Genomic DNA, 27,187 nt, shown 5'->3' with positions numbered 1-27,187 from the left:
ACGAATACTGAAGAAAGACTGATATAAAGAGCTGTAAATGCTGAAAATACGAAGTGAATGTACGAATGTTGGAAATATGCGACTGTTAAATAGATCGGATTATACATAATTTAGAGTTAATCAAAACTAAAGTGACAGGTTTCAGCTTACTGTTATCGTTTGATGTGAATAAAGTGTGATGAGAAGGGGATGTCGGAATTTATGAGGAGAATCCTGCAGGGTGAGTGTTTAAATTTTAAACCGCTCGTTAATTTTTCGTAAATTCATATTCAGATATGCGTTTGACGAGTGCGGATGACGTATGATAGTGACGACAGGAACACCCGATTTTGGCGAATTATTTTTTTCACGAATTTCTACTAGTTGAGTCAAGAGAGTTAAAAGTGTTATAGGTATGACTGTAAATAGACTCAATTAGCAGAAATTCGCTAAAAAAATCGTTCGCTAAAATCGGGTGTCCTTACGGTGATATTAATGGTAAGGTCGATGATTTGACACCAGATCTTTTAAATTTAATTCCTTGATTGTTTATTACCTCCCTAGCATTTGTTTGTTTTTATCACCTCTCTAGCATTTGTTTGTCAACATTGTACTTTCAATAATTGTACCTTTTTAAAATGATTCATGTTTATTTCATCATTCTTAATTAAAACTTTTCTATCATTTATCTTGTTTATATTATTTAGGTTATATTATAGTTTCTGCTGTATGAGATTATGGACAGTCACGTATCAGAGATTGTTTAATATATATTGATACTTGTAGTAGAATGCAACTGTTTTAATAAAAATGAAACTGAATCAACAAAGTCTTCTCGGCTAGTAATCGTTCATAGAGTTCAATGAAGATTGTATAGTTGGCACAAATGATAACAAGAGAACAACTCGTCATAACACACTACTGCCATCTAGCGGAATATTTGTAATGATGAGATGGTACAATAATACATTTTCAAGGCAGTTTAGTAGGCCTACTCGTATTTTAGTAAATCAATTAATATTTTATTGTATTAGATTACTTTATTTCTTCTAATCTTTATATACTTTCTTTTAAAAGTGTTGTAGTCAGTTAAATCCCACTCGAGTTTTGGTTTTCTCTAGATACATCAAAACCTCTAGTGAGACTACTTTGAGAAAGATCATACAGACATTGAAGTAGAGTAATAAACATCTGCGAAAAAAATCCGTCTCAGTATTTCTCGATCAGTCCTCGTATTTATTTGACTTCCATGAATCCTTATTTGAAATCTAAAGCACTCAGCGGTGCATAAATTAAAGAATTACGGGACGCTTTTCATTGTGATTTTCGTAATATCGGAACTCAAAAATAAACTGGCAAATCAGATAGGTCTACCTGTAGGTTTCTGAGTGTCTATAAAAAAAACGTTTGGTTGAGAAAAATTAATTGCTGTGTATCAAATAATTATATTTTCCCCTACGAATTACGGTAGTTTGAAGTCCAATGGTGAGTGGCAAGTTATACAAAATCTGACAGAACTGCGGTTCACAAAAAGGGAAGTAACGTAATTTTCCGCGCCAGCAGCTATCTGTCATTTTTATCTTTCTAACCTACCAATAAAAAAAAATATATATATTTTTATGGTGTATGACGTAAGTAGCAAGTAAATTGCTACCGTTACTACAGTTTCCGCTCGCATTGCAAGTGACCAGGGACGCAAGAATAAGCCGCAAACAGAATAGCCTGCGAAGTATTGATCGGGAGTGTACTGTATTTAAATTTGTTGATTTAATTGCTTTTGTCGTCGAGTGATACTTTTTGGTTGTATTTCGTGAAATCCTTAAATTAAGTGGTCCATTACGTAGACCTAATTCAGAACGTAGTTAAATTTCCTTCTACATGGCGTACCGGTATCAAAATATTCATTTAATAGCCGTTATGGAAGACGGACAATGTATTTTAAAATACATAATTACACGCCAATAAGGACGAGATAAATACAGTTAGAAAAAATTATTCAACTTTAACACAAAAGTCAAGTGCTTGAAGAGCCTGTTAGAAGAAAAGCAAATGCATTGTTTGTTTCTGCTGTTGTCCTTTAAACATTACCAAGTTCTCGTGATAAAAATATCAGTTTGACTTTGTGGGATTTCAGACGTGATGAGTTAGGCTGTGACATCGGTATATTTGTGTTAGTTTCAGGTCGATTGAAGGTGAACACAAGACGCCGGACGTGTTTCAAGACAGGCAGCGGAAGTGAATTGGACAGACGCCTAAGGCCCGTTACACACTTGAAGAGATCTCGCTAGCGAGAAATGTGTTGCGAGAAAGAGACGAAGCGCCTTCCTCCACACACTTGGCGAGTTCTCGCTTTCGCAGATCTCTCGCTATGATTTTGTCTATGCACTGCCTTCATGCAGAGAGTAATTTTCTGATTATAGTAATCAGTCATTGGGGGGGGGGGATATTACAAGTTATGTATTCACGTAGGTATATTGTCGTACACAAATTATGTACGAACGCCACTATGTTGAATCTGAATCTTCAGATAATGAGGAAATGGAGTTATATGAACATAGCTATTTTGTTAATGAAAAGAAAAAGTAGGCTTAAAATTAAAGCCAGAAATATTTGGAAATCACATTGTATGTTACGAAGATAAGGGCGAATTTCGGTCACTGATTTCGATTTGGATGATACGTTTAGACGTTATTTCAGGTTGACTAGACTTCAGTTTTTTTCCATTCATTATGTGATGATTCTTTGCTATGTTCCGATTAAAATTATGTAAACTGTTAAGACATATAGATACTATATTGCAAATGTCATAATTAATACTATTAAATCTCATCAAAATAAAATATAGCCCTATTTATTTTGAGATCACCTGATATTTGTCTCCAGATTTCTTCTTTAAGTTTCGTGTTTTTTACAGTTTTCATCCCGTTCAGGTATCATATAAATAGACCTACGGGTTACATCGTACAAGTTCGATAAGTTTCTGGCTGCAATTATCAGCCATCTTTCCTCAGTGTGAATAAAAACAATACAATTCATCGCCACCTGTGATATTACTTCTTCATCTTTTACTACATTCAATCGTCGTAAAGAGTAGCTATAAATGTCAAACATCTTTGATAAATATGTCAAGAAAATTTGCTGAGCTACCGATTTCAGCGAGAAGCTCGCTCGAGGTTTTTTCCTCGAACGAGAATCTCTTCCAGTGTGTGGACGTCCATTTGATTCCAATGTTATCAATCTTTAAATTTTCTCGCAACACATTTCTCTCTAGCGAGATCTGTTCAAGTGTGTAACGAGCTAAGCAAGCACTTTCCATGTTTTGTAAACGATTACTGCGTATTATAAAATCAAGACAATACAATCATTGTATATAAGGGTAAAAGGAGTCATACGGATGTTTGACGGGAAAGATGTAGCTTCCATAAATAATGCCCAAACTCTTCTTGGTGACCCAAATATTAAAAAACAGTGTGAATATATTTCATCTAATTTTGAATGTATTCTCAATACAAACGAATGTCTCGAAAAGACCGGTGTGAAATTGGTGGAGCAAATTTCGATAGTAAATAATCTCACCTCAAAAGTGAATGATCTGCGAGATGGTATAAGCGTTTTATCAGATGACAAGTGCGATTGTTATCAACCTGATGTAGAAGTGAATGATGTGAAATATTTTACATATGTGCCCTTGGTTTCAGCCGATGTTGAACGCTGTTTTTCCGCATACAATGTTATACTATACGACACTCGGCGGTCATTTTCATTTTAAACTTTGAAAATGAATGTTGTTGTTTATTGCAGCAGGAACCGAAACCAGGCAAACAACATGCAAGAAAAGTAAGGTACGGAATAGATGTGATAAATAAATTAATGTAAGAGTTAAATATAGGGAGAGCAAAATTGTACGCCATATACGTTTTCGGCATTCTAAAATTGTAATGCAAAACTCTAAATATGAAATAAAAAACATCTTTTCAGACTTATGTTTTACCACATTTGTGACAATTTAAGTATGATTTCAAACAATTATTCTCAACTTCACCAGCATTTTAAACCTCTCCGATATTAACCCTTACAATGATTGTATTGTCTTGATTTTATAATACGCAATAATCGTATACAAAACACGGAACGTGCTTGCTTAGGCGTGTGTCAATTTCGCTTCCGTTGCCTGTACTTGAAACACGTCGACTACATTCTGTCCGGCGTCGTATGTTCACCTCAGACTAATACAAATATACCGATGTCACGGCCCTACTTATGAGGCAACTAGGCCAGGAGAAAATGAGATAGGGTGATCAGTTGCTTTCACTCTCCATTGCATACATCGCCGATTATCTACATGTTACACTAATCAGATTTTAGATTTTTACGTTATAAAGATCTTAATAAAATAAAGTCAACCAAAAGTAAATGTTTAAGAAATATAAAAGGCTGTAACAGGGATAGTTTACTACTTAATTAACTTATTATTCCCAGAACATGAATTTTACCAGCAATCGAAAAGTATTGGGAGCCTAAATTTGAATAAGGAACCAAAAAAGTTTCCTTCCCAGGCAGGATTCGAACCACGAAAGTCTTAGTTACCAGTCTGTCGTGCTCTGGATTGAACAAGGCTCTGAACTCAGCTACAAGAGTCGGTCCGGTTTTTTTATCCACTACTGTACCTGAAATATGCAATCATACGCTTCTTCCCCATTATTTTTCACAGATTTTATTGATGAAATGATGTTACGTTACTTTAGAATTTCGTTAATTGTAAGCCAATAATTTAAGGTTCTTTATACTTGTCGGCTTTGGAATCTGTTTCCAAAAAGTGCCGCTTTCAAAATGTATATAATATTACACAATAATTGAATAACTTGCGTTTAGGAGACATCGGAATTCTAGCATATGACACTGCTTACAATTTTCGGAAGATTTAAAAGTAATGGAGTGCTTTTTGAAAAGAAAAGAGAAATTCTTAATACATTTTTTGTTAGGCGTTTCCACTCTTCAGTGGCTTTCTCTAATGCTCTTTGCTCTCGATAGAGGGGAGCGAACTCAACTATTTGCGATATCTCTCTGATAGATGGCCAGCTTGTCGCGGAACGTGAGGAGATGAAATACGAAATTATGTTATTAATTTATGAGGGATTATAGGGTTGAGAAGAAAGCGGGTCCTGGCCTTTCTAATTGATACTCTCCCAGCATTCTCATGGAATTTCACAAATACTAACATTTGTATTTTAAGTTTTCTGCATTACAGATTTAACTAATGATAAACAAATTATGATTTCCCGAAAATAAGTCATAATAGTGGATGTGAAGGGAAATCAAGGAACGTACAATCTTAATCAGTATTAATCACACTTACTGATAGATCACCAGTACTAGTTGACGGCAATTATGCGCTCTATCCTTAGAGCTAGAACTATATAGTGCGCTCCCGAACCTGAAGTAAAGGGTGTAAGTCTAGAAACAGATTTCGCATCGCATGACACAGTTCGAAAAGTGACATGGGCAAGTAACAGCCCGCTTAAAGCGATGGTTCAGCTCGTCAGATTTGGGCAATAAAATCTCGCTACTTTATATTACATTGCAGATATAATTTATTAGCTTACCTTACCTGTTAGATTAATCCTTTCTCTTGTCTTTGTGCCAGGATACTAGAACAGCTTATTAGTTAATAACAGTGATGCTGAATGACACTGTTATTTTGTGTCTGTATTTGTTGTATGTTTTCATTTTTTGTGTGTTCTTTTTTTTGCATTATTTAATATGTTAGACTAATTTTTATTATTTTCAATTTGTATTTGTATGTTCAGTTTTTTTATGTCACATTCATTCTGTCACTCGTAATTAAAGTAGATTAGTTGCATTGATGTATAATTTTTCTTGTAGTTGTATTGCATTTCTGGTGGTGTGTAAGAGAAGGCCTGATGGCCTTAACTCCACCAGAGTAAATAAATAAATAAATAAATAAATAAATAAATAAATAAATAAATAAATAAATAAATGAATAAATATAATAATAAATGCTGGAACTGTCGACCATCCTCTCTAATGGATATTTCACATCTTTCGAAAATATTCTAGCCACATCCTGAATTTCGTCTGTATAGATAGGTCAATTTTTTCTACAAAATTCTGGATTGGTGAATCAGATGGTTGTTGAATTTCAGAATATTTCCGTAGAGATATACAACAACACTTTTGTACGATTTCTTCCTAATATATATGTATCATCACTAGACATCGGATTTTTAGGCACTAAAAATTGCAGTTTTAGGCGCCTAAAATAAGCTCAAAATTTGTAAAATTAAGCTCTATTTTAATGAAAATAGGCATTTTTAGGCACATCAAGGTATCATACTTATTTCTTTCACTGAGATTTTTAGTTATACACTAAAATACGCACAAAAAAGTATGTTTAAACATTAAAAAAGAATACTATATTATATTTATAAACAGAGCTGCACAAATTTAATATATTGAAACTAATGAAATAATGTTTATTGATATCAAGATTACTCATTTTAAGTTATTGAAATTCAGTTCCATGCTCAGACTTTATTATAATTATCTGCACAGTACACCACCAGAATTTTTTCTAAATTCTCCACAGTTAACCTTTGCCTTTTGTCACTGAGAATCATTTTGAAAGCAGAAAAACTTCTTTCAACCGAAACTGATGTGAGAGGCGCAAATTTTAAATTAGGTACAATAGAAACATCAATACTTACTGGAACATTTACACTTTCCCCCGATATCACTCTTGATACTTTTTCCAACAATGAAAATCCTACATTCTTATTTAATACGTTGTCCCACTTATTTTTAACTTTTTTCCCAGTTTCGCCCAAAGCAGAATGTATGTTCACTTGAGCTTCCTTTACTATTGCTATTTGGCTACAAAGAGATTGTTTTTCACGTTCTAATTGTTCAATGCTTGCAGGTATGAAAGAAAAGTTTGATGTTATGTAGGCAATATCGTTTTTCACTCGTGAGTCATTCAGACAATCTTTCACTGCTTTCACACACGCTGCACTATCAGTTTCAGGTATTTTATCAATAACTGTGACCACTTCTTTAAAATACTTAGAATAATACACCACTGACTGAATCCAGGTTCCCCATCGTGTAACAACCGGCTGAGGTGGGAGTGGGATATCTGGAAAGTTCTCTCTGAATATTGAAATCCTGGATGGGGCTTTACAAAAACATTTTTTTTTGTGTTAGAAATAAACGAATTGACAAGAGGAAATTCATTCCGGATTGTTTCAGAAACCCTGTGAAGGCCACGTGCTAGACAGGTTACATGCGTGAGGTTAGGATAAAATGTTTTAAGAAGTGGAGCTGCAGCAACCATGTATGAGGCAGCATCAGTACAAAACAACAGAACTTTAGAATCGTCTATATTACCTGAGTATAAAGACTGTAGGCCTTTATTTACAAAATAAGCAATGGCTTGGCTATTCACTTTCGAAAGTTCCTTAACACATACGAGGTGTGGAATCGAAGGTCCATCAGGACTAAGTTTTCCTACTACCATATTTGCTATATACCTATTCATAGGATCTGAGGTTTCATCCACAGAGACCCATATGTAAGAATCACCTATATCCTCCCGAATGGAAGCTAAAGTTTCATTGTATATTCTGTCTAAGTAATTTTTTCTTAGGGTCGACTGAGATGGGATATTTTGTTTGCAGTATTTTTGTAAAAACTGTCTTAAAACCGGATTTTCCATTGCATTCCAGGGAATGTTAGCAGCAACAAACGCTCTGGTTAAATCAGCATAGAAATTGCTGCTGGGATTGGATGAAGTAGGCTGTGTTAGTAAAGTTTGTTGCAGTTGATTTTTCTGCTGAGCTTTAGCCTTATGAGCCGCTCCTTGCACATGCTGCTTTAGGTGGCACTTCTTTTCTTGCGAAATCTAAAAATGTAAAGTAAACTGAATTAAAATAAAATCCTAATTGTTGTATTGCCGTATTTGTATCACAAAGTTAGTGGGTTCGAACAATCAAAATTTTAATGACCTGCAAATACTTTAACTATCGGAATTTAAAAGGTTAAAGTGTAGTGGTCTTAAAAAGAATTATACCTCAGGATAGCTCAGTCAATGTATAAATATTATAGGCCAACTCATTAAAATTAATAGAATTTATATATTTCAACTATTGTTACATACCTGTTTGCTACAAATCTTGCAGAATATTATTTTTCCATTATAAGTGAATTCTGAATATTCTGTTAGCCATTGCCGGATCAATGTAGATTTTGCACTTATATTTTTCGGCATTATCGCGTTAAACTTCACAGGAAAACATCCTACCGCTCAAAACTTCACAACACAAATAAGGTGAGGGAAAGAGCAACTGTTAACGAGCATTCAAATGAACCGTTGTTATTGAGATTCAATTGGACAAAAATACAAAGTTCCACTTATTGTTGCATTTCCTGGTAGTGTTAACACTAGGAGGGCCATTCTTTTAAATATTTTGTAACGGTTTACCCTACTAATTCGCAGTTTTACGACTTTTCATAAATATTTCAAAAACACTCTTTCTCCAAAAATTGTGATTTTATGACACAGTCTGAAGGGCAGTACAGCTAATCGGTTTCAGACCGAAAACAGTCATTTTTATAGAATAGTATATCTCTGAATCGGTAGCAGCACATGTTGTGATTGTTGCCTGCTTCAAAACTAAGGTTGGTTCTTTGTCGGCATTTATGCCTCCAAACATGTTAAATTCGGTGAAATCTATTGCGAGTGTCGTAAGATTCAAAACATTTTGTTTCCTTTATCAATGGTTTCATGGCCGGTGTGAAGCAAACTTTCCACTTTTTAAATGCCTTAAATTTCGCAGTGAATGCATGTATACATTATAAAAAGTAAGAGTAAAATGCGAAACTTTACAGTGAGTTAGGCATTTTAGGCGAATATTAACAAATTAGGCTCTAATAACCGTTTTAGGGCATTTTAGGGCACTATAAAACTCTTTGAATACCTTTCAATTTCCATGAAACACAAATATTAATAATTATTTTTACTTTTCTCCTAAAGAAACAAAATAGGCATTTGCCCTAGAATCCGATGTCTGATCATCACCTCTGACTGAAGTTCCGGCTGATATGTATATATGTGCATCTCTCATCAGGCAGTACATCTCACTTGACAATATATGCTAGAGAAAGAACAATTGTTTGCATACTTTTGAAGTCTGATTAGTGTAATATGTAGCAAGTCAGCGATGTGTGCAGTAGGGAAGGAAAGCAACTGGCCACCCTACCCCATTATCTCCTGGCCTAGTTTCTTCATGTTGATGTCTTATTGGTGTCACTTATGAGGTTCAGACCTGTCTTCGGACAGTTGCCTAAACAAACATTTGTAGGCTATCATAAACGAAGAATTCGCTGTGCTAAAGTGTACTGAAATGCCACGAACTATGCTGAACTTCACTGAACAATACAGATAAAGAAAGAAAACAATAATAATAATAACCTTTTTGATTATTTAAGAGTACCCACAGACTTTGAAAATATAATAATTATATATCCTTCTTATATCCATGCTGTAAAAGATTTTAATACAAAAAAGATATGATATACTGTTTTTTTACATGCAATATACCTACAGGATGTCTCAGGGGGAATGTAAAATACTGTAGAATAATGTAGTTTGGGTGAAACTACATCGACTTCACCCTACATTTTTATGTCCGAAGTGTAAAGGTTGGGGAGAATGTCGCTTGTGTAAATTGTTATTTGCTTGTAGATCATTTTATCTTGATGAGTATTAATAAACGTATCAATCTTATTTTGCAGAAATATGTTCTGTCAGAATTGTTTTTACATCCTGCTTATCTTGGGGATGAGGAACGCATCCTTTTCCGCCTCTGTAGAAGAACAACTTCTGAGCAACAATCTCACTTCATCTGCACCTAGCACAGAAGATAGTCATCAAGCTATCAGTTTAACGAAGATCTTATCAGGAATTTGGTTCAATGTAATAAATGAAGACCCCTTCCTTACTACGGTAAATTCTGTTACTTAATTAACGCTAACCATGAGATAATATTTCTATTGAAACTATTTTCTTTGGTGGTCCACAGACGTTAATGCCATTATCTTAATTTTAATGTAACATATATTCGTTGTAGGCCATCTTCCGGGTGATAGAAAATATGTAGTCATCGGCATAAAGTGGGGTTGAGATTACTCTTTGTTTTATAGAGAGTGATTCAGAATAATAGTGAAACATTTCGAGATAGAAAATTAATGGTCCAAGACGTTTCATTTTCTCGCAAAAAATATTAAATTTGTCATTTCCCTTGGAAGATAAGAAACTACTGAAAAATATGCTCTTTATTTACCAGCTGGTTAATTATCTGTAGTAATTGCACGAGTGCTATTTCGTTTTATTGATAATTTCACGAGCCAGAATTAAGATGAAACCACGAGTGAAATTTAATAAGATTATTCAACGAATAAAATGAAATAACTTGCAAAACCGAATTAGTTACGTAAATAATAATAATTATTACAAACGTAGCAGTAAGATATTATTATGTTTAGTTAAAAAACAAGTTGCTATCTATCACGGCATACTAAATACTATTGCCAACTACTCAGAGCGGAAATACGTAACAGTAGTGCTTAACCTCAAAAGTAAGATAAGCTGAAATGTTACACTAACAGATTAAAAACACGAAAGGTTTTTACAGACATTTATTTATTACCTGAAGTTACAGTTATTGAAAACGAAATTTTCAAAGTTAAATTTTCGTTGGCATTTCTTGATTTTCTGTGATTGACATTGAAGTATTGTACGAGGCGTCTTATCAAGAAACACAAATGAGATTGGTTGATTTTAAGGCGGTTATGAAACGTTATTGGCCAATACCGTAAATTTATCCTGTAAGTTGAATAGTCATGATACTATAAAGCAGTGTCCTGTAAATATTTGGTCAATATTTAATGTAACAATGGATTTCAGAAAGGATAGCTAAGTAAGCAAATTTTGGAATAAAATTATAGTATTTTTATGTCTTTTTGACAGCAATAAGACTGAATAGCTGTTCAAAGTTACAGTACACATCTTAGTAGCTTATGGTTAGCGCGTGAGACTCATGCTAGCGAGTGCGGGTTCATTCCCCGGCTCCGACTAGCATTACATTCATAGTGAACGTTGCTAAGTTTGCGAGGGTTTTTTCTGCCCTCTCCCATTTCCCCCCTCATTCCACCAATACTCTGAACAATTCTGCTTCAATGTCATCTCCAATTTGGAAATACGGCATTTCCTTGTGTTTCCTGGTGCTGGTTCGTCCGTCTGCCGCGATATGGCATATCCAAAGGCAAGTACATGGCAATAGTAATGGTTCTAGACGGCTCAGAAACCTTATAGAGCGCAAGAATATCTTCTTGAGATCTCAACAATTGAGGAGACTGAGGCACGGAAGACCGTCACCAGGAATTATATTACGTGTTTAGAAAGCTGAATAGGAACGCGTGATGTGGCGGATGGAGGAACAAGCTGATGAACCGAGTGCTCACAACTGGCATGCAACTCATTTCACAGAGGTGTACAATAAATCCACTTGGGCTGTAGTACATAAGTTCTGTCACGCGTTAGCATATAGAATCTCTGGCTGACATAAAGATGCATTAATAGTAGAAAGACAATTTATCAGTTGGCAAATTAAAATGAAGTACACGAAGGGTTGCATATATTTTAATCTAATTTCAATGTCTTTTTGCGAGAAACCCGAGGCTTTTCCTATTGCAAAATATTTGTCTAGGTGTTACCTATTATCTACAGTGCATTTATTTTGCTAGGGCCCGCTCGCGGAAGCTCAATATATGAGGCTTTGAACAGCACAACTGTACACACGCGGTCCGCTGAGCAGTCGGTTGTAAGTCAGTAACACACGAAATGAACTATAGAACGAACAGTTTCTTGTAATTTGAAATTGTAAAAAAATTCTTATCTTTTTAAAGACGATGTTGAAAGCGTTACCCGTTTGCTTCGAGGCAAGCATTGTAGCGTCTGAACATTATTATGATTCACATATTGCTGCTCTGCTTCTGAAATGTTGGTTATTTCTTGTTTTGTGACGTTTTAGATTTGATTTCTTGTTCAATACTGATCTTGTAGTTTTGAATTTGTCCACCATTTTATGAATTGTCCTCCTATTAGATGCATCAATCCCAGAAAATCATTTCTGAAATTCTCGTTGATACTGAGCAGATGATTCGTTTTTTTTTTTTTAAGTTAGGTACAACAAATGAAAATTCTTTGTTCGATAGTATAAATCTTAGAACCATTTCCCAAACAGCAGACACAAACAGAGAACTGAAACCGCACTGCACACGTCTCCCAAAATCAAAACAATTGACTTTCGCGTCATGCCGCCTTATCGCTGATTAACACTCGGCTTGTGCTTGCGTAACTGCCGCCTTCGTGTTCAGTATAGTAGCGAGCCCAAGAAAAATAAATGCACTGTAGTAAAATACCCTACTTTTATTCTCAATCAGTCTTCAGTTGTTTATCTAACATATTACTTACAATCGCCAAGATTTCAGTTTGTAAAATATATTTAATTCAAATTATTATGTCTTGTTATTATGTGATAGCCAGAGTTGATTCAACAATATGGATACCCCGTGGAAATTCACAATGTCACAACTGCAGATGGATACATCCTGTCCTTGCATCGCATTCCATACGGACTTAAATCAAAAGCTGCACCAAACAAGCCCATCGTGTTCCTTCAACATGGAATATTAGCCACTTCCTCGGACTGGATAATTATGGGGCCAGAGAATTCTCTGGGTGAGAATACAACAAATATTTATGTATTTATCATAGTCATCTACCATGGCTCTATTCGTAGCGTGTCTCATCACCATACAACATACCTCGATTCGAAACAGAGAGAAGTTCAAATTTATCTCCCGTAGAAAATGAGTGCGATTATCTTTTCCTGAATTCTGAATCCAGGATTGTCAGGCTTCTTAAGGGGTTAGGTACAGCTTACAGCAGTAAAATTTTGGAAATATTCAACATTTTTGTCCTCCATTACTGTATCTTGTACGATAATGAAAATTAGTATGTGTAAAACACTGTCCTTCTGCTATATGAAAAAAAAAAATAGTTTTGCGATTTAAAAAATTATTTACATTCTTTTTTTCAAAATTCAGTGCAGTGATAAAGCGTTTCCCACATAACTCAAAAACTATCCAACATTTTGTCATGACATTTTTTGTGTGTATTTATGCATGTCATATCTAAAATATGATTCAAGCTCACTTCTCTGCCTTTGATAGATTGTCTGATGAAAAAGTAAATTCTTAAAAAAATGGTCAAATATCAGTATTTTCGTCTAACACAAAAAAAAAAAATATTATTTATCAAGGAATGTAGTTTAAATAGGATAATACTGTAAATGTAAGTTTTAGCAATACAATAAAAGAGAGAGAACATGAAAAAGTTAACAAGTTTATGAGTTATGAGGGAAACGCTTCATCACTGCACAGTGAACTACCACCATTATGAATTTTGAAAAAAAAAAAAAATTATTTTATTATTATTTTCATAAGCAGAAGGATAGTGTTTTACACATACCAATTTTCATTATTGTACAAGATATAGTAATGGAGAAAAAATGTTGAATGTTTCCAAAATTTTACTGTTGTAAGCTGTACCTAACCCCTTAAGCACTGTGATCTTTGAAAGCTTACTTACTTACTTACAAATGGCTTTTAAGGAACCCGAAGGTTCATTGCCGCCCTCACATAAGCTCGCCATCGGTCCCTATCCTGTGCAAGAGTAATCCAGTCTCTATCATCATATCCCACCTCCCTCAAATCCATTTTAATATTATCATCCCATCTACGTCTCGGCCTCCCTAAAGGTCTTTTTCCCTCCGGTCTCCCAACTAACACTCTATATGCATTTCTGGATTCGCCCATACGTGCTACATGCCCTGCCCATCTCAAACGTCTGGATTTAATGTTCCTAATTATGTCAGGTGAAGAATACAATGCGTGCAGTTCTGCGTTGTGTAACTTTCTCCATTCTCCTGTAACTTCATCCCGCTTAGCCCCAAATATTTTTCTAAGCACCTTATTCTCAAACACCCTTAACTTATGTTCCTCTCTCAGAGTGAGAGTCCAAGTTTCACAACCATACAGAACAACCGGTAATATAACTGTTTTATAAATTCTAACTTTCAGATTTTTTGACAGCAGACTGGATGATAAGAGCTTCTCAACCGAATAATAACACGCATTTGCTATATTTATTCTGCGTTTAATTTCCTGCCGAGTGTTATTTATATTTGTTACTGTTGCTCCAAGATATTTGAATTTTTCCACCTCTTCGAAGCTTATTGCATAAAATTCTTCCCACTTTAATGGTTTAGTCTTTTACTTTTTGGGTACTACTTTATCGTGCGCAAAGACTTACCATCTCTGGACTGAAATTGCAATTCATGTGTATTAGATCGATGCAAAGTTCGTAAAATTTTTGTTCATCGTCACAATACTATATTGTTAGGAGATGGTTTATCGTTTGCCATTTGTTATTTGGCGTGTTGTGCTTGTAAATACGCCTTGAATTTTGCGGATTTGAAGGAAGTTTGTGCTATTTGTGAGCTAAAGAAGATTGTGTATCAAGCGGAAAAAAAAGAACACTTCCGACATATTCATCTGTTTGAGTTTAATTGAGAAGGAAAGGCAGCGGAAGCGACTTGAAACATTTGTGCCGTGTACGAGAATGTCATCGGAGAAGGTTCTGACGTTTCAACACTCAACACACCATAGCCTACAATAGTTTGTGTTCATCCACAGAAGATGATGTTATGCGTCTGGTGAATAAAGATGGCGTCGTATACTACGAATTTCTTCCCAGGAATGTAACCTTAACTGTTGATATTTATTCCCAACAACTCAGACGGCTTGCGGATGCAATTGAAGAAAAACGACCGGAAAAACTGTATCAAGTGCTGCTGCAACACAATAATGCACGACTGGACTCCGCCAATATGACGAAAACAACTTTACAGGAGCTTGGTTGAGAGATGATTCCACACCCTCAATATTTTCTCGATCTTGCTCCCTCAGCTTTTCACGGAAGCTCTCTATTCAACAGTGCGGAATCGAAAAACTACTCCGACATTAACAGAGAGTCATACATAATGTAGGGGAAGCTTTAATTAAAAAAAAAAAAAAAAAAGGGAAACCGCTACGAACTTGCAACGGTAGTTAGGCTGTAGAAATATTAGCTGGAGGAATCCTGCAAGATATGAAAAAAATATTGAGATTTTAGGATGAAATATGATTTTTTTGCGTTAATTGCATTATACACACCGTGAATCATGAAAATCCTTGTTCCCATACCACTACAATAGCAGGAATGGTTTATAATATGAAATTTCTATGTTGCCTGTCGCCTGTCTCTATTGATTAGATATACGCTTAAAAATGTAGGGGACTTTGTTAATCTCCGACTAGGAGCTTTCCCGTAATAACACAATTGTTTACGGACTCACCGAGAGTCTTGTCTCAGAAACTACTGTCCCGAACAGCGTTGCCAATTCAGCGGTTTTCTCGTTAGATCTGGCGTTTTTCTGTGTTAGTTTAGCGGGTAAAAGTTATGAAATTTGTATTACTGATATAGGGATTTAGCGGGTATTTTAAAAAAACCGAGTTGGTAACACTGATCCAAAATCCAAATGATGGCTATTATCTGGTTTTCTTTTGCAGGATACTTGCTTGCGGACGCAGGTTATGACGTGTGGCTGGGCAACAGCCGCGGCAACTTTTATTCAAAGAACCATGTCAGTATGCAACCATCTGAACCGGCGTTCTGGGACTTCAGGTACTGTCTCAAGAACTGGTTTGAACAAATTCGAGTTATCTTCTCAAAAATCGTTAATAATTAATATGTAATTGCTTGTATAGCTGGCACGAGATGGGAATATACGACCTTCCAGCCGTGTTGGACTACGTCCTGTGGAATACCAGCCAAGAGTCTCTAAATTACGTGGGTTTTTCCATGGGAAGCACCGTGTTATACGTGCTCATGTCTATGAAGCCAGAATACAACTCCAAGGTTCAGCTCGCGATCAGCCTTGCCCCCGTCGCCTTCATGAGCAACTTCAAAAGTCCACTGCTCAAGCTGGTCGCGCAGAGCCCTCTGACAGAGGTAACACACCGTCTGCTTACAAAATTATGGACTTAACATGAAAATGTCGCACAGGTATTCTTGCCTTCCACCCTGATGAAAATGTCGCACAGGTATTCTTGCCTTCCACCCTGATGAAAATGTCGCACAGGTATTCTTGCCTTCCACCCTGCGACAACGTCGAAAACTGCACTCAAACGCAGTGTGTGTTTCCGACTTTAAATTTCAATCTATCCTCATTTCAGTTTGGTTGATAGGCCTTCCCCTCTACTCACACTCTCAACCATCAGTGAAGGGGAAGACGCTACTATCCATCTTACTAACGTTCGACTAATAATTGACTTTCAACATAGTGAAAAATTATATTATAGAAAATTTTTACTGATAATCTATATTTCGAAAGTCTATACTAAGCGTTTATATTTCATTTTATTGCTGTTTATATCAACTGGCACATTAAAAAGCTACTGACATCAGAAGATAAATGTTTTCTCCAACGCTAGTTGCTACTCTACAACACACACAACGGGACAATCTGCACTGTGTTACTCCCCCCTGACTTTATAATACAAACTAACATTCCTTACTATAAATATTAGTTGAAAATATTGTAAGAATGACACTAAAATATACTCAACCATGTAACTGTCAAACATCTGTGTCACTGTATTTTATATTCACTTATGTACTTTATTTAAGATTTTATTTTTTTGTGTGTACAACTTGGGGGGTGCAGGTATAAGAGGTAACAGCTACCGCCCTGTTACTGACGAACTCAGGGCAAGTAGAAGGGGAAAGAAATGCTTTCGCATCCTCTCAACCTGTATGAAATGTCGTTTAGGCATAACTAGAGCTCGGACAAATATCCCGTTGCTTGCAATGTATGCGCGTTGCGAGTATAGATTGTTTGATGAATCGATTAGCAGACGTAGTACCACTGAATGGTCTTCTAGTTCGCCAGACCTTAACCCGATTAACTTTTCAGCTATCACGTGTTTACATGCGCAGAAACTGAAAAAAAAAAAAAAATGCACCATATTCCTTCTAGTTCGCCAGACCTTAACCCGATTAACTTTTCAGCGACCACGTGATTACATGCGCAGAAAAAAATGCACCATATTCTAACGTTACAAAATACGAATACAATAGTCTGCAATTTATTTCCTTCTTAAAGAAGACATACAATAATTGTTCAACATTTTTCAAAACCATAAGCAGAGAATGTGCACTTAAAAGATGTAATGCTATTTGCAGCCAATGACTATTATGCTGGGCATTCGTGAGTTCTTGCCCCACGGCAAACTTCTGGACGCCATGGTAGATGAAGTGTGTTCCGACAAGTCCCTCGTTCAGACCATATGCAGCAATTTCATCTTCACATTCTGCGGTTACGAACCTGAGGAGATGAATATGGTAAGTTCGGACACAATGCATGTAGTTAGTCACTTTTGAGGTCTTCGGACAGTTGACTAACCAACAACAAATATGTATGATCCATTTTTTACTGTCCATAACATTCCTTGACTTTCATGCTCTACCTAAACATGATGCTTGCCGATTGCAGGGGACTTGCTCCGTGTGATGTATCTAAGTAGGTAGATATTGGGTTTCTCCTATATCGACGCAGCAGTGTACTGTTCTCAAACCAGGAGATCAACCGTGAAAGGAATGTGTTTACTATTGCGTCATCTATTGGAGCGAAGTAGATAGATAATATTACCGTTATAACGTCAATTTAAAAACCATGCGCTCTCCTGCATATGTTATTTCCTGTATGGAGAGATTAAAAGACCAGGAGATTAACAGTGATCTAATTTTGTAACTAGGGTAGTATCAATATGTGTGTATCAATGTTATTGTTTGTGCTGTGAGAGCTAGCCAATACAGATACGAGTACCCATGTGTGTGACCTTATGACATATTATGACATCAACATTCATTCACGGCATTACCCCACTTCGTCTCAGTCCCCAAAGACTTTCTCGTGGTTGGAGTACAGTAGTTCGATATTATGTTGTTCATACTCGTAAAAGTATAATATGATACAATTACCCATTGTTTTGCAGACACTTTTACCTCTTCTGCTGTCACACGTTCCAGCTGGTATTTCAGCTAAAACTGCACTCCATTACTGTCAAGATATAAGAACAGGTAATTGTGCAAAGATGTTTTATTATATCTCTGCCGGTGAGTGACTGTTACATTTCAGGTGGCTTATCTAGGTCGTGGGCGTCAGAGTATTAAAAAAAGATATCTGGTTGGCTTCATTATAATGCTCTGATCATTGCTTGCTTGAGTGTAAGGTGAGAGTTTAGTTTTACTTTTTTCTCACACCTTTTGCTATCTCTTTTCCCCCCTCATCGCTGACTCTAAAGTTGCACAGACACACACACAGTACATATAATACGAAATCAGTATTTTTTTAAACATTCTCTGTCTTTATCTCCACATATTTGGAGCATTCTTGAAAGTGCCTTCACATACCCAATCGTTATATTGCACTGATCTTTGTATTTGGTCACGTGTGGCGAAAACATAGTTTAGACTCAGAATTGAAAAAAAAAAAAAAAAAGTAATCTGTCTCGATCATCCATATGAACTTTAAATATAACAGGAATATCATGTTGTTCTTCCAAAATTTTTGTGTTTTAAAGGTGTAAGATTTTATCATTTTCATTGAATTGTACGTCGAAGCGCTCAAGGTTTTGGTAATTTCAGGTGTTCTTTGTGCCCGCAGACGTTATAGGGCGGTTTATGTTGGAGCTTATTGGCTGATTAGAAGTCTGAACTGATTACCTACTTAAAATTATCTACTATCGCTGAACTCTAGAACAGTGGACGTCTCACCTTCTTTCGAGAAGTTATCGTGGCTTAGGTTACATGAGAGGAGAAATCTGCACTCACTTTCTCTCCTATATCGAATTATGCACACTTCATCCCCCTATTATTTATTCGCTCGTTTTCATACTCTCTCTCGCTATCATAATATTAATACTCGATCACAACGCGATAACACGCTAGAAATTCCACTTCGCACATCATCTCTGTATTCCTCATCTTTCACTGTTGCTACCTCTCGTCACTGGAACTCTCTGCCGCCTGAAGTCAAGGGCTGCCGAACATTGAAATCTTTCAAATCCAAGTTAGAAAATTATCTTATAACGAGTTGCCAAACTAACTTACTATTATGACAAGTGTTGTATTGCATGTTTCCACGTATTCGCATTTTTTTATGTTCTAGTGATATTTAACTTATTTTATATTTTTGTTTTCATATTTTCCGATAATGGTATATCTCTAATGTGATAAGTTGAGCTATATATAAACATAATTTTCCTTACTGTGTGTACTTAAAAATATTGTATTCATTGTATGCTTTGTACTGCACTATTGTATTACTACTATTAGTATTATTATTACTATTAGGCCTGTTATTATTATTTTATTTATTATTATTATTAATGTTATTATCATTATTATTATCATTACTATTCTTATTTATTATTATTATTATTATTATTATTATTATTATTATTATTATTATTATCAATAATTGTCTTATTTTTTTATACTTTGTAGGTCTCATTTATTTTTGACCTGCTGTTCACATTTTATTATGCTTTTTTTCTTTCTTTCTGTATGTTATATATTATGTCTGATTTCTTCTTACTTGTTGTTTACATTTTATTATTATTATCTTATTCAGTTTTGTGTGTACTTTGTAAATTTGTAGTGTTTCTATAACGCAGTTTTTACTCCTGGTTGAGTGTTAGAGAAGGCCGTATGGCCTTAACTCTGCCAGGTTAAATAAATTATTATTATTATTATTATTATTATTATTATTATTATTATTATTATCAATAATTGTCTTATTTTTTTATACTTTGTAGGTCTCATTTATTTTTGACCTGCTGTTCACATTTTATTATGCTTTTTTTCTTTCTTTCTGTATGTTATATATTATGTCTGATTTCTTCTTACTTGTTGTTTACATTTTATTATTATTATCTTATTCAGTTTTGTGTGTACTTTGTAAATTTGTAGTGTTTCTATAACGCAGTTTTTACTCCTGGTTGAGTGTTAGAGAAGGCCGTATGGCCTTAACTCTGCCAGGTTAAATAAATTATTATTATTATTATTATTATTATTATTATTATTATTATTATTATTATTATTATTATTATATAAAATACAGGCCGCAATACACAGCAAAGGGGAATGTAGGAGGAGAGGATACTCAAACTGCTTAAGTTTGAATGAACAAGTGATGGATCCACCGCTGTGGAGTAACGGTTAGCATATCTGACCGTGAAACGAGCGGGCCTGGGTTCAAATCCTGGTTGGGACAAGTTACCTAGTTGAGTTTTTTCCGGGGTTTTCTCTCAACCCATTAAGAGGAAATGCTGGGTAACTTTCGGTGCTGGACTCATTTCGCAGACATTATCACCTTCATATCAATCAGACGCTGGATAACCACAGCAGTTACTAAAGCATCGTAAAATAACTCACCAAAAGAAAAAAGACAAGTAATGGCTAAGGGACGGGAGATCATGCCTTACCACCCCACCCTATTTGTGCATTAGGGGTTGATTTGCGAGTATAGAAATGCCGACCAATACACCAGAATACAGGAAAGCAAACCGTTCCAGCATAGTAACCGTGCCGTGTTGAGCCCCGAACCAAAGGAGGGGAGAAACAAGTGAAGATCAGTAAAGATTGCTATAGCCTACTTGGTTTTTTGAAAGATGGGACATGACAGTTAATCGGCCGAGCTTGGAACTACAGTGCCATGTTGCCAATGTGGACTATCACGCTTCCAGCTGATGGAAGCTAACAATTGATGTTAAGGTGGCTGAAATTAAAACATTCATTGACAATTGACGCGAAGGTAAGAAAACAATGCAAAAATCGACAGAGAATCAAAGACGAAACGTACCAATTCTAACACTGTGTGCACAATAATGTCGCCAAGAGAGCTATTAAGCACTCGCCAAGGGGAACGGTAAGTTTGGCAACTCAACCGTTGTTACCATAGCAACAGGTCTACCATGCTATGCGACATTCAGTTATTTTTCCGATCGCAACGCTTCTGTCATGTCCCATCTTATAAAAAAACAAGTATATACAATGTATTATGAATAACTATCCCTGGACAAAAGACACTGGCTAGCTTAGTAGATGTTGTTACGAAATATCAAGTTAAAATGAGTAATATGTTCGATCAGCGGAAAAAAAAAAACGAGTATTTTCCCTGAACCAAAACATTGTACTTTCCCTTGTACCAAAACGGAAAAAAAAAAAAAAAAAAATCAGTGACTGAAAGGGCAATGATTACTTCACTGTACAGTTGGCCTTGATTTGTCTCAACATTACGGCACGGTTTTTAGATACTTACCTCTATTCTAGAGTCGTTACCATACTATTTGCATCGCTTTACACCTTCCCAGTATAGTTTGTGAGAATGTTCATAATAATAAATTAATAACATTCCTTTGCTCAAAATGATTTATAGAACTGATTCTTAAAGCGCAGGTTGTATTTTATGAACCACTCTGTTTATCGATCTGGAATTTAATACTTGTCAGAACTGAACAAATATAATTTTCAAATTTGTGTAATTTTTAATGTCTCAGTCTTCATGAGAATATGTCATTATTGACTGGTTTTGAACCAGTGAACCTTCAGTCTCACAGAAATAATTATTTAAAACTTGAGAATATCGAGAATGACAACATTATCATACGTATAAGTCCAGGGCTTTGAGGTGGAGCAGGATGCGGTTCCTTTTAGAATGACTTAAAACCATCCCGTTACTCCTTAGCATTTTTTAGTACGTAAGCATGTGTGACTCTATTTTAACGCATACTATTTAAACTACTGTAATATGTCTGTAGGTCTAGGTGAAACACAGAATGTACACTGGCGTTAAAAGATACCTGATCCCTATTAATCGATGGTGATCGATAATTTGTTCGTGTAAGTGTGGATTCTTTAGTTATTACTGCTATGAATACATGGCGAAGATAGCAGTCCGTGTCGCCAATAGTACATTAATATACCCGCATTTTAAAACTCAAAATTTAATCTTCATCTAATGATTGTAAAAGAAATCACTAGATTTAGTGGGAAACCACTGATACTGTCATGATGAGAAAAATATATACTTAATCTACATCAACATTTTCCCAAACACTTTTATACCCGTCCCAAAAATAGGATTACCTATTGAGAACTACTGCGTGTTCAGTTCAAAGTGTGTCATGGCTCGCTGTATGCCGTCATGTGGCTACCCGATGAGCCTAGAGAATTCAATCTTCCTGCACTTCCACAGAGGTGTATTAGCTATGTGCTAGAGAAGTTGCCCAGCAAGTACGGCGTTCATTCTGAAGAGTACTTACCGATACGTACTGTAACGCCTGTAGTGGCAGGAATGTGAACTGTTTGAAAACATGTACTGAGGTGAGTTTTTTTCTTACTGTCGGGATATGGGGAGAGGGTTAAGACGATTACTTACGTATTTGTTGACATTAACTTCGACGGTCAACATGGACACAGAGCATTTGATTTGTGTTGTGGAATGTTGCTGTACGCAACGGATGATAACAAATACCCTGCGTACGACTTGCCCGCGCAAAACACAGTTCGAAAGAGGTTATGGTAGCACACAGACTTTGCAGACCGCCATCTGTTGCTACGACGTTCAAATTATACCGTAGGCCTACACGTTCTCAAGTTCAGATTGAATGCCTTGATTAATAGGCAACTTCTCTGATATAAAAGCTGAAACTCGCTTCAAATCGCTGACTCACAACAGTGACGTCATGACACACTTTGAAATGAACACCCAGTAGAGGAACTATTTCAAAGTTTGTTAATTCGTTCGTTATATCTTTGGTTTTGACTTACCCCGTGGTTAGGAAGTTCGCTTACACTAACAGAAAATTGGAAGTCAGATTTGAACGCCACGGTGTATTTTAATAACTTGTATATATATATATATATATATATATATATATATATATATATATATATATATATGAATTAAAAGGAAGAAACCGTCCGGTTCTTTTTTCATTCCACCTCAAGCACTGCGTATAACAAGAAATTAACCTATATCAACGCTAGAATGTCTCGCTATAATTACCAAACTTTATTTATTTACAAATCAGGCAAGTTCCGACAGTGGGACTACGGTCTTGTGAAGAACTTCTTCAAGTATGGCTCCTTCTCACCTCCCGAGTACAACCTGAAAGCCATCAGCATTCCTGTGAGACTGATGTACAGCGAAAGTGACTGGTTTGGAGATCCGGAGGTGGGTATTAAACCTCTCCGTAAGGACAGGTAAAGATCGTCTGCGTATTAAGGCGATGTAAACGGCTGGGGTGGCACGCCTCGCCGTTCTACAGCCACAGAGTGCACACAACTCCCGTGAGCCGCTGCTATCTTAAGCTCTCTCTACCGTCCCTTGTAGTATACTCCGCAACAATGGTCTTGGGCTTGTTTAATTAGTTTTGGGATGCTCTTTTATTCTGTTGTGCTTGTCTCCACTTTTGAATTCTCTCGACAATTGAATTTCGAGGCATTTCAAAAGCTGAAAGATGTTCACGAGTACTTTTTTTTTAGATAGAGATTAAATTTGCCCTAGATCATTCTTGTCGCGTCTATTTAGCCGATCTCGTCGTTGTCGATCGATCGGTCAGATCTCACGGAGTTATCCGCATAAAATGGCCGCCGGTACAGTTTTCGAGGCATGTTTTGCCACACTTCTCGCCGGCCTTGAGGGTCTGACCGGTTTCGTGAAGGATATTTACAGTTACGGGACTCCTTTGTCTACATGGTGGTATACTTTTAGTTTTGCTATGTTTATTTGTTATTTGTACGACTGTGAAGAACCTTGGTATTTATATGGATTGTCACCTGGAATGGAATGAACAAGTGAATCACACTTCCAAAAAAATATTTTCCATTATTCACTCATTAAAGCGACTGAAGAACTTTCTTCCTGATAAATTAAAATTAATCCTTGTACAAACATTCGTGATGCCACACTTTGACTACTGCGATACTATATTAAGTAACCTAAATGCAAATTTGAGCAACAGGCTACAACGTGAGCATAATACGTGCGTCCGTTATATTTGTAATATTCGTAAGTATGATCATGTTTCCCCGTCTTTCCAAACTCTGTCTTGGCTAAGGCTAAGCGATCGACGAGCCCTGCATTCTCTTGTTCACTTATTTCAAATTCTGCGCACCGCTACCCCAATATATTTGGCTTCTCGTTTTCAAAATTTATCCGCATATCATCAGCTAAGTACAAGATCTCATTATAACAATTTACTCATTATACCATACCACAAGACATCTTTATATTCTTCATCCTATACAGTTTCAGTTGCTAGAAATTGGAACTCGCTTCCGAGTGATATAAGGGGTTGTTGGACAATAGCTTCATTTAGGTCAAAATTACATAAATTCTTACTTAACAGATGAATTGCTGATTAATATTTGTTACTTATAATGAAACTAACATCTGTCCATTCTTATTATTATTATCATTAATTTTTCTAAATAGATTTACAAAACCTCTAATGGCAATTACATTAATATTGTCATTATAGAAATAGAAATATATATATTCTCCCTGTAACATAGTCCTAGTAAGCTTATATTAAATTAATTTTCATCATTTTACTAGCTATCTCAAATATTAAATTAATTATAATTCATTGAATTAAATTAGCTCATAAATTAAGTTACTACTTTACCTTATAGATTTATCTAAATTTAAATAAATGTGTAGTGAAGATTATTGCTGGAGAACCTTTTAAGTGTAGTGAAAATATTTGTAATTTAAATTTATGTATTGTATTGATTAAGGCTGGTTGAGTGGAAGAGAAGGCCTTATGGCCTTAACTCTGCCAGCGAAAATAAAACATTATTATTATTATTATTATTATTTGTTTAGAAGTTACAAGCGGTTCTATTTTAACACTCTTTTTGGACATCAGTAGCAAGCGATTGGTGTTCTACTGTGCCAAATACAAAGACGCAGTTCTGAGTAAAAATGTGCAGAGAATGTGGGATAATATGTGTTAGAGTAAATTATATGTATATATAGAAGTGAAGAGGAGAAAGAATAAAATGGTGAGGAGGACGAAAAAAGAAAGTTGAAGTGACGGGGATTCTTAAATACAAAGAGGAAATAAGGATCTCGTACTACGTATTTCAATATTCTTTAAATGTTCTATTGAAGATATTAGGTACAAGTCTTCCCTTCCATTAAGTCTTCTAATAAGTTATAAATTCTTTTTTCCAGGACATTCATAAGCTCAACAAATCTCTGGGAAATTCTCTTGGGGAATACCGGGTCTCCTCCAGTTCTTTCAGCCACCTCGACTTTGTATGGGCAATTCACGTGAAGAAATTGGTTAACGATGAGATCTTGAGATTCCTGAGCCACTTCCAAGATACTAGAAGGCAGCAAATGTTCACGATATGACATTAGTTTTAATATTAAGTACAATTTCCACATTCAACTTATCTCACAAACGATATTAAATTTGAATTTATTATATAAAGTACTTGACAACTTAATAAATATTCTTATATTATATTATATTATATTATATTACTAGCCGTACCCGTGCGCTCCGCTGCACCTGTTAGAAATAAATATAAAGTAATTACATAATTAAAATAGGACATTTGATCCAGGGAACATTCGTGTTTGATAGATGGACAAATCGTTTAATATGTTACTTAATTTAAATAACTAAAATGCAATCATTTTGGTCCAGTGAGCACTCATTTGGTGCAATGACAATCCCTTTAACATGTTTCTCAATTGTTATTACATGCGACCATAGTTTAATGAAGATTGACACATCATTTAGTTTTAATGTGTAAACTTTATATTACTTGGTATATGTTTCCATTGAATTATGGTAAAAACTTATTTTTAACCATTGTTTTCTACGTCTTCAGTAAATGGCGCTTGGCCCACTATGGTTCTGAACCCTTCAAATAACTTAAATAATGATACAGCATATCTTTTTCTTTCGAAAATGTAAGAATTCACGATCTCCTATGTACCATTGCCATGGAATGAATAAATGTGTCTTTTTTTCCTACTCAAAAATTTTATATGTTGCACATAGGAGTTACTGCAGGAACAACAACGATATAATCTGAGGCGGCGGTGAAAATGTATTGTATTGTTATTTTAAAAGTCTTGTATATCCTTAAATATCAGTCCTATCAAAATTTTGCATAGAATAAAACTTATCGAAAATCATTTTTAAAGAAACATTTGTCATGTAATATTTTTCACAAAAAGCAATAATAAGCGAGATATTTCGATTTATTTAATTCAGGCCCCCTTATAACCCCTCTTTTAAATAACATATTTTGAATGTCATATAGCCTAAAATCTAAGTTACAACGAACTTAATTTATATTCCAATTTTCATCGAAATCCGTTCAGCCATTATCGCGTGAAAAGGTAACAAACATCCAGACAGACAGACAGACAGACATACAAACAAAAATTTCTAAAAAGCGATTTTCGGTTTCAGGATGGTTAATTATACATGTTAACACGAATTATTTTTGGAAAATCGAAAATTACCAGAAAAATTTTGGCTACAGATTTATTATTAGTATAGATATTATATTATATTATATTATATTATATTATATTATATTATATTATATTATATTATATTATATAACTTACGAAAAGGTGTGCGGTTTGACATGAAAAGACTCATAGTCATAACAGAATATTTAATGTTTAGTATTCTGGAAAGCGTGGTCCATCCCGGAACCTTGCTGTCTTGATTATAAAATCTTCTTATTGTTCAAGTACTCTAAAATTGTTCTGAAATCCAAGAACAGCTGTCTTCCTATTGAGAGTGTCTTCCCGTATATCAAGCAAGATTCCTCAATTAAAAAAAAAATATATATAAATAGTTAAAAAATTATTTATTTGTAGTGAAATTTAATATAGTATATTTCAGTGTAGTTTAGTATAGT

At 35.3% G+C, this 27,187-nt stretch overlaps 1 protein-coding gene across 1 annotated transcript; it reads left to right on the top strand.

Moving 5' to 3' along the window:
- On the top strand, positions 1–27,187 carry LOC138704469 (lipase 3-like). The gene is made up of 9 exons (XM_069832375.1): positions 1–220; positions 9,790–10,000; positions 12,598–12,796; positions 15,730–15,844; positions 15,928–16,171; positions 17,405–17,563; positions 18,217–18,301; positions 23,320–23,462; positions 25,470–27,187. The coding sequence occupies exons 2-9, from the start codon at positions 9,794–9,796 to the stop codon at positions 25,650–25,652; spliced, it is 1,335 nt and encodes a 444-aa protein (XP_069688476.1). The 5' UTR covers positions 1–220; positions 9,790–9,793; the 3' UTR covers positions 25,653–27,187.

The sequence above is a fragment of the Periplaneta americana genome, chromosome 8 (assembly GCF_040183065.1).
Source record: "Periplaneta americana isolate PAMFEO1 chromosome 8, P.americana_PAMFEO1_priV1, whole genome shotgun sequence".
NCBI classification, from domain to species: Eukaryota; Metazoa; Arthropoda; class Insecta; order Blattodea; family Blattidae; genus Periplaneta; species Periplaneta americana.
This window is presented reverse-complemented; position numbering and strand designations above follow the sequence as displayed.

Excerpts from the sequence above, each read along its gene's own strand:
- LOC138704469 (XM_069832375.1), top strand. The coding sequence starts at position 9,794 with ATGTTCTGTCAGAATTGTTTTTACATCCTGCTTATCTTGGGGATGAGG. Across the intron at positions 12,797-15,729 it reads GGGGCCAGAGAATTCTCTGG|GATACTTGCTTGCGGACGCA; the intron begins GTGAGAATACAA and ends TTTCTTTTGCAG. Across the intron at positions 23,463-25,469 it reads ACTGGTTTGGAGATCCGGAG|GACATTCATAAGCTCAACAA; the intron begins GTGGGTATTAAA and ends TCTTTTTTCCAG.